Source organism: Condylostylus longicornis, unplaced genomic scaffold (assembly GCF_029603195.1).
Source record: "Condylostylus longicornis isolate FDR11 unplaced genomic scaffold, ASM2960319v2 ptg000049l, whole genome shotgun sequence".
Classification (NCBI taxonomy): Eukaryota; Metazoa; Arthropoda; class Insecta; order Diptera; family Dolichopodidae; genus Condylostylus; species Condylostylus longicornis.
The window spans coordinates 7,296,786-7,304,655 of NW_026578018.1; the positions used below are offsets into that span (position 1 = coordinate 7,296,786).

Here is a 7,870-nt window from a genome sequence, read left to right on the forward strand (position 1 = left end):
TTGTTTAAATACTTCCACTAGACTAAGTATACTACTCTGTTTTTCCATTATGGATTAGAATTTTGGAACAAGAAAAAGTATTGTACAAAATTCAATACGAAACATTAACTAATACTTATTTCCTGTATAATTCGTTGAGAGTTCAGCGGCTTTCAAATTCGCTAAGAATTCGCAATGATTTCTATTTTAAAAAAGAATTCAATTAGTTTGCTCAGCGGAGCTACTAATTTCTTTCGAATATTATGAATTTGGTATTTTTTTCTTGTTCAAAGGGAATACTGTTCCGATTCCAAAATGAACATAAATTCTTTTAATTTTCCACTTTGAAATACTCTGATTAAGAATTTAAATAGAGAATGAATTGAAAAAGATTGTCGAATTTTATTAAATTTTATTTTAAATTTTGTTTTTTGTTATTTCAATCTTGTATACAAAAATTTTCATTAAAAACTAAGCTGCCTGCCAAGCTTGTGATATAAATCAATAAATTTTGAGTATGAAACAAAACTTTAGGCATCTGAGAAAAAAATGTACGTCAGATGTAATTTATTTAAAATTTAATTTATATTTGACGGAATTAAATGGATACAATCTTAAAGTATGGGTTGGGAGTAGAGAAAACAAATTTAATGTTTGTAGTGAAAATAATGCTTAAGTATATTGTCATAAATTTTGTTAGATGAGGTCTTGTGTTGTCACCTTGTGAGGCCTTGTTGCTTTCTGTTTTCAGAATGTTATTATTTTATATTTTTGGTAATTCTTTTATTTTGCTTTAAATATATAGCTATAAAAGCATCTTCTCTTAAGCAGCTGAATGCAATTTCCTTGCATACATATAGTCAATTATTTTGGAGCAAATTAAACTTACATATTGGAGAACTGAGAATAATAGAGAATGAAATTTAAATTTGCTTGTGCTTTAATTTCGTTAATAAGGTCTTTTAGAAATTTAGAAATCTTAGTTGCCTTTTGAAGTGCGTTTTTTGTTCTTACATTGTTTTCTTCAAAAAATATGCACCCTTTTCTATTTTCCTAAAACATTTCTATATTAAGTGATGGACTTTTTTCGACTTAATACTTTAAGCCATCATTTTCTTCCTCCTCTTTATATTTCAAGTTTATTTTTTTACCGTTAGTTAACAACGATTTGCTCAAATTCTCTTTGGGACGAATTTCAAAAAAAAAAGTCTAAATGAAACAAAAAAAAATTAAGAAAACCAAACATAAAACCGACAATCCTTTAAGGTTTTAACATTAATGATATTCCCAAAATGGTTGTATTGTTACGAAACACACATACACATTCGTATATAAATTTTAATACAAATGGAGTTTGTTTTTTCCCCATTTGATTGTAGGTGAAAATGGAGGAGGAAAAAATTGGAATATTGTTATAAAAAAAAGTGTAACAGGCAAAAAACAAAAAAAAAACATAATATTATAATAAAGTTATGGTCACGTGTAAATAACAATTTGGCAATAAGCCCAATTTTTGTAGTAGTAGATAATACAGGAAACAAAAAGTTGAATTTTTTTTTCCATGTATGTGCTAGTTTTTATCATTAACCGCTAGGCTTGTTAGAGAAATGTAGAGATGTGAATTTTGTTAAAATTTTAATGTGCTACAAGAGAAATAATTAGCACGATAATGTAATGTACGCGGTAATGTGAGTATTTTGAAATGATAATTGTGGCAATATGTAGGTTGCAGTAACCTGTTAGTGTCATATAGAAATGCAAAATGACAACACAATCTAACCGTCATATGCTATTTGTGTATAATGAACAATTTTGAGATAATAATAATTTTTACTCTCAGTTTTATTTAAATTTTTGAAAAATCAATCTCAATTTTTAAGCTCTTGATAAGGTTAAGTAAGTGGTTTGTGTACGTGATATTGCATTGCAAAGTGCAATATTAACTGTGTTCTCTTTAGTTCTTTAAGTGTTTCAAAACCGGTTTTAATGCACATTAGGTATAGTTGTTCGTATTAACATTCTAAAACTGGTGTATCATAATTACACTCATGTATATTGGTTTTAATATTTTTTCAGAACCACTCAGAAAGCAATATTAATAAAGAGTTTGTGATCCTACTTGTTGCAATTCAATAAATTTCAAAGAAATTTTTCGATATCAAAAGATGACAACCATAAATGATCAAAATATATTTTGAAATATTGTAAATATCTCGTTTGCAGAGCAATTTACTAAACTAACAGATATACTAACAAATTTCACATACATGATACACAAATCGTCGGCTGAGAAAGAAAACAGCGTATAACATTTATACGTCGTTATCCGATTTTATCACCATTGGATTCTCCATAGTCGATTCTATAAGTTGAGTTACTTTATATTTCTCTATCTTTTCATTCTAACATACTTTTTAAATAAAAACGAAAATATTGTATAAAGCATTTTTAGAAACTAATTAATAACAAAATAGCGTAAAATGCGTTTACTTTGTTTTATTGCCAAACCGTAATTTTTTACAAAATTTAAAATAACGTAATGAATTCTTACACTATTTTGGTAGAAAATTTATCATTCAGTTGTTAATTTCAATACCAAATAAAAAAGTGTATGTTACTTTTACACGCTTTTTAAATTTTAATAAAAAAAATTTTTGCAATAAACTGAGAAGTAAAACGGTGTAAGAATTTGATACACTGTTTCATATTGTCTTATACACTACTTTAATTTTGAATTTTGAATCGTCTTCCCTGGCAAACAATGCAATAAAACAGCGTACAAAACAAACGTACATATGTACATTGTACTTGTTTAATTGTGTTTAATTCTATATGCATCTTCATGTATAAGACAAATATTTTTAAGAAATAAGTATTCTGTTGGATTTTGTTGATCAGTACAGAACTTAAAGTTATAACTTTTTTAATAAGTGAAGCAAATAATTATTAATTTAAGGCAAAATTTTATACTCACAACAATTAAAATAATTTTGTTGTGTTACGTAAAAAGAAAAGGAATAAAAATTTTAATGATGAAGAAGTGGTAACATTTTTCGAGAAGTCACCAGAAAATTCTATTACAGACTTTTCTTCTGGTTCTGATGACAATTATGAACCTAGCAAGAGTTCAGCATCTGAAACGGGTGAAGCGGAACCAGAAAAACTTACAGAATGTTTTATAGACTAAACGTTTGATAATGAAACCATTACATCTACATCAGCGGAAACACTACTCGAAAAAATTTTATAAAGTACAAGTGAAAATGTAAAAAAGCAATAAAAAAAATTAAAAAAGAAAGAATTCAAAGCAAAAGAAAGTTACAACGGAGTTTGCAACTGCCAACACATTAACTTAAGCATTATAAAATACACATAAAAGTTGGCTAGCATACTTATAAAAGAATCTTTAATACAAAATTTAATTACTCGTTTCATGTGCGCAATATGAAAACATGATCAATCAATCTTAGTTAGAAACATTCAGTAGCATTTTATCAAAACTTGGCAGAAAAAGTCTAATCTAAAAATAATTTATCTAAATTAAACGAACCAAGCTATTCAGAAGACGAGATTGAAGAGCTATAATTAATTTTTAAAACTAAGTTTCAAAATTTCAAGTAGAAATAATGTACATTTGAATTATCTTTTATGTTAATATTACTTATTTTTGTTTACGACTTTTCATGTTACATTAATATCGATAAAAATACCTGTTTATATTTTTATACGTTGAGTTAAAGTATGTAATGTTAATTTTGTTTCTCAAATTATATTAATTTTTTACAAAATAAAATAACGTATAAATAAAAATGAAATGGTGTATACCATACAAAAAAATTAAAATGAAACAGTGTATAACTTTCTTCATACAATTTCTACCAAAAATAAAATAGTGTAAGAAGTACCAAGAAATTTCAAACCTCTAATTTTCTAAGATCTACAAAAATTTATTTAATCAAATTTATGCAAATAAACTATTTATTTCCCCAAAAATGTTTAACATAACTTTTCAGGATAGTCAAAGATGACAACCGGAAGATTTTAGATTCGAAACTTCATTTTCATTTTGCAAAAAACTTCAAACGCGATTTACTCAAAACTATACCTTTTTTTATACACTGTTTTATTTCTCAGCCGACGAAATAATGTTTTTGAAGTATCCTTTTAAAAAACCATGTAGCAAAATAAAAGTACGTTTACTTTTGAATGTATTTGAAAACACTTTCATCTCTGTATACTTTTAAAAAATCCATAATTTAATGGATTGTTGAACTTTAAAGAGTTTTCATATTTTACATTTTTTTTTGTGTATGGTTTGTTGCTTGTTTTTTAACGAATTTCAAATGAATTTTTGTTATATTGAAATGTAGAAAAGAACATAAAAAAGTAGAAAATGTCAACTAACTTGTATGGTATTTTTTTTTTAACAAAAGCAGGTAGCTATGCTATATGATGATCTAGTTTCAATTTAAAAAATAACTTTATATTTAATGGTTACAAAAATATGAAAAAAAAAATATTTTTCGATGTACAGTTGAAAAAATGAAAACTGGTTTCGCGTTTTTCTAAAATTTTTATTAAAAAAAAAGTAAAATGTCAAAATTTTATTATTAAAAACTATATTTAATTTATTGTTGAATTTAAGATTTATGTAGAGTCAAATTTTTGATGACAATTCATATGACAATATTTTGCATTTGATTTATGTAAAGAATACCCTCTACTAGAGTGGTTTGCAAATAGAACCCAACCCTTTTCTGTATGGCAATTCGTTCAGTAGTGAAAGTCAAAAATATTTGACTATCAAGAATTGAAAGCCATTTTAATATTTTGGAAAGACAGCCGGAATGACTCCCAACTAGTCTTCTGTTTAAGCTCATGCATTACTCTTAATTGAATACGCCCAAGTACGTCTTAAAAAGAGAAACTATAGTGAGTATATTTGACGTCATAACAAATGATATAGAAATCGTTTATTAGAACCGATTTAGTAGTGTCTGTTCGTCCTCTACTATCTTCTTTTGGTACGATCGAAATATTGTGTAGTTATCTTATAATTATGAAATTTTTTTTATATATTAGAATATTGTTATACAAGGTATGCTATTGAAATTGTACGTGAAAATGAATGGTAATCATTGAGTTCAGCTTATATGTGCATATATTGCGATAGATGGCGTTGTACATTTTTAAATGGAAAATAACATCAAATTAATTAATATTTTAACATAACTGGGTTAGACTTTATTTTTATAACAGAAGATAGAATATTATAAGAATATTATTAGAATTAGGATTTATATACGTATGTATAAGAGAATTTTTTGTTAAAAGCAGAAAAAAATTTAAAAGTTGTTGCTTATAAAAGTAATGTTATTGTCAAATATTAGCCTATAGGTTTTCAAAATGGCTATACGATGTAGGCCTCAGTAATAGTTTAGTTATTATCAGAGAACAAAGCTTTTCTCTTAAATAACTATAAGGAGCGTTCCCTAAAAAAATAGAAAATTATGAAAAGAAGAAATTTTAATTTAAATGCAATTTAATTTTTAATTTTTACGCTCAATTCAAATTTAAATTTTAATTTATTTTTTATTTTTATGAGAGTTTTTATTACCTTTTAAAGCATTTACCCACTTACCTGGTATGACAAACATGTGGAAACATTTTGCCTGTAATAAAATTTTTAATAATTTAAAAAAAAAAATAATAATAGCATAGTAAAAAATTTTTAAAAGCTATAAAAAATATTAAAATTAATGAATTCGTTTAAGAAAAAATTACGAATTCTTCTTTTTATTATACCCTGCACCTTCTTGAAGGGTATATTAACTTTGGTATGGAGCCGTCTGCGGTATGGGCATATATATATATTCTTGCTCAGCGTAAAAATTCTGAGTTGATTTAGACATGTTCGTCCGTCCGCCCGAACGCACGATAACTGAAAAACGAATAAAGCAATCAAAATCAAACTTTCACAAGTTATTTCTTTTGTGTCAAGGACGAACCCTATTGTAAATAGACCATTTCTGTTGTAAATAGGCTCAAAGAGTTTATTTTAAATATTTCAAAAAATAATAAAGGTATAAATATGAAATTTTTTATACGTGTATCCAATTACATTCTTCATATGCTTTAAAAAATGTTGATGGAACGGCTGCACCGGTTCGGGTGGCTGCCATACAACTCCAAAAGCAAATTTTATAAATTCGAAAAAATAATAAAGCTAAATTTACAAAACTTGGCAGTAGTGTGTCCAATTATAAATGTTTGATATAATCCTGAAGTTTTGGTGGAATTGCATGACAGGTTCGGTTAGCTGCCATACAAGTCCAGAAGCTCATTTTAAATATTTGGAAAAATAATAAAGTCAGATTCATGCAACTTGGCAGTCGCGTGTTCAATTATAGGTCAAACATATTCGTGAAGTTTCTATAGAATGGTTTCACAGGTTCGAGTTATTGCAGGGTATAATTCAATCGGTTTATATCGACTAAAACATTTTCACTTGTTTCAAAATTCAAAAATTTTATTTTTTTTCTAGTATAAGAACGCATATACATAGAAAAGTTTCAAAATTAGTTTCAGATTTATGCTATAAATTTTCTAATTTAACTTTTCAAGGAAAGCCACACAAGCAACAAGAAAGAAAAAGAAAATGTGAATATAAAGAGTTTTTCCCTTATCCCACATTTTTTTTTTTTGAAAAAGTTCCAATTTTCTATAGAAAACCTCTTTTTGAATAGAGAGGATAATAAAAGGAAAGGACACTTTTTTTTTTACACATTAAAATTTCAAATGTCCTTTTATTATATTGTTAAAAAAAATATCCTTATTTTTACATTGTAATAATCAGAAATGGTGTATCCCATCCGTTTCCATTGTGGTTTTTTATTTTTTAGAAAAGCAAGGCGGCTTATTCTAAACGAAAAGAACATTGGTTTTTTATTTGATTTTATGTTTGTGTCTTTAGCACCATCATTTACTCATCTTTTATTCTTTCTTTCTTGGTTTCTCTGAGCCTACAAAACAATGTCAATAAAAGAATATTATGCAATATAGAATGGCTATGAAGTTTTTAGAATAAAGAATTTTTTTATTTTTTGATTTTCTCATGTTTTTGAAATTCGACCTCTTCTCTTAGCACTTAATATTTTTGTTTTTTTTTTTTAAATAAAAATGGGTTGAGAGGAATAAAGAGTACATTCTAATAAAAAACAAAAATGCACAAAACAATTTCTTATTTATTTAAATTTAAAAATCTTGAATAAAAAAACAACGAGAGTTCAAATTGTTAAGATTAGAGGGAAAAATTTTACAGACAGAGAACCACTCACTATACATACAAAAATTCAAAAAAATTGCTTCAAGACTAGAAAATTTCATTATGCGTCACAGGATTTTATCCTTATTTTATTTTCTTTATTTAGTTGTACAAAACCAACAAAAAAAGGACGACTAAAATCTAATAATTCATATAGAATAGAAAAGGTTTTTTTGTTATTGTTATTATTTTTTGTTGTTATTCTGCATTTAGGACTAAAATTGACCACATCAGTGGGTGGTAATGGTTGTGTACGATTTTTATGACATAAATGATTTTAATTTTTTGGTATGATGCTTTTGTCTCCGTATATTTTATAAATCTGTGTATATATGGAACAAGAAGTGCGTTTAAAAGTGAAGAGGTATAAGCAGGGGTTGGTAGGTTTATAATATTTTTGATTGAAAAATTTACCGTTTGTATTCATAGTTCTCAAGAGAAGTATAAAAATTTATGAATTATTTGTTCAAATCAATACTCGGTGGTTAATTTTTTAAAACCAGAGTATTAAGATTGTGTTATAAACTATCGCTCGAGTACGTAAAAAAAATCTGTCAAAAACAATAA

The 7,870-nt window shown here is 26.2% G+C and overlaps 1 protein-coding gene across 1 annotated transcript in view; it reads left to right on the top strand.

Moving 5' to 3' along the window:
• The window catches only part of LOC129611482 (probable serine/threonine-protein kinase DDB_G0288147), a 63,335-nt gene extending 60,169 nt beyond the window's left edge, over positions 1 to 3,166 (top strand). The window contains exon 4 of the mRNA XM_055524659.1: positions 3,041 to 3,166. Within this exon, the coding sequence (XP_055380634.1) occupies positions 3,041 to 3,166 (126 nt within the window). The remainder of the gene's footprint in view (positions 1 to 3,040) is intronic.
• Positions 3,167 to 7,870: the final 4,704 nt, after the last annotated feature.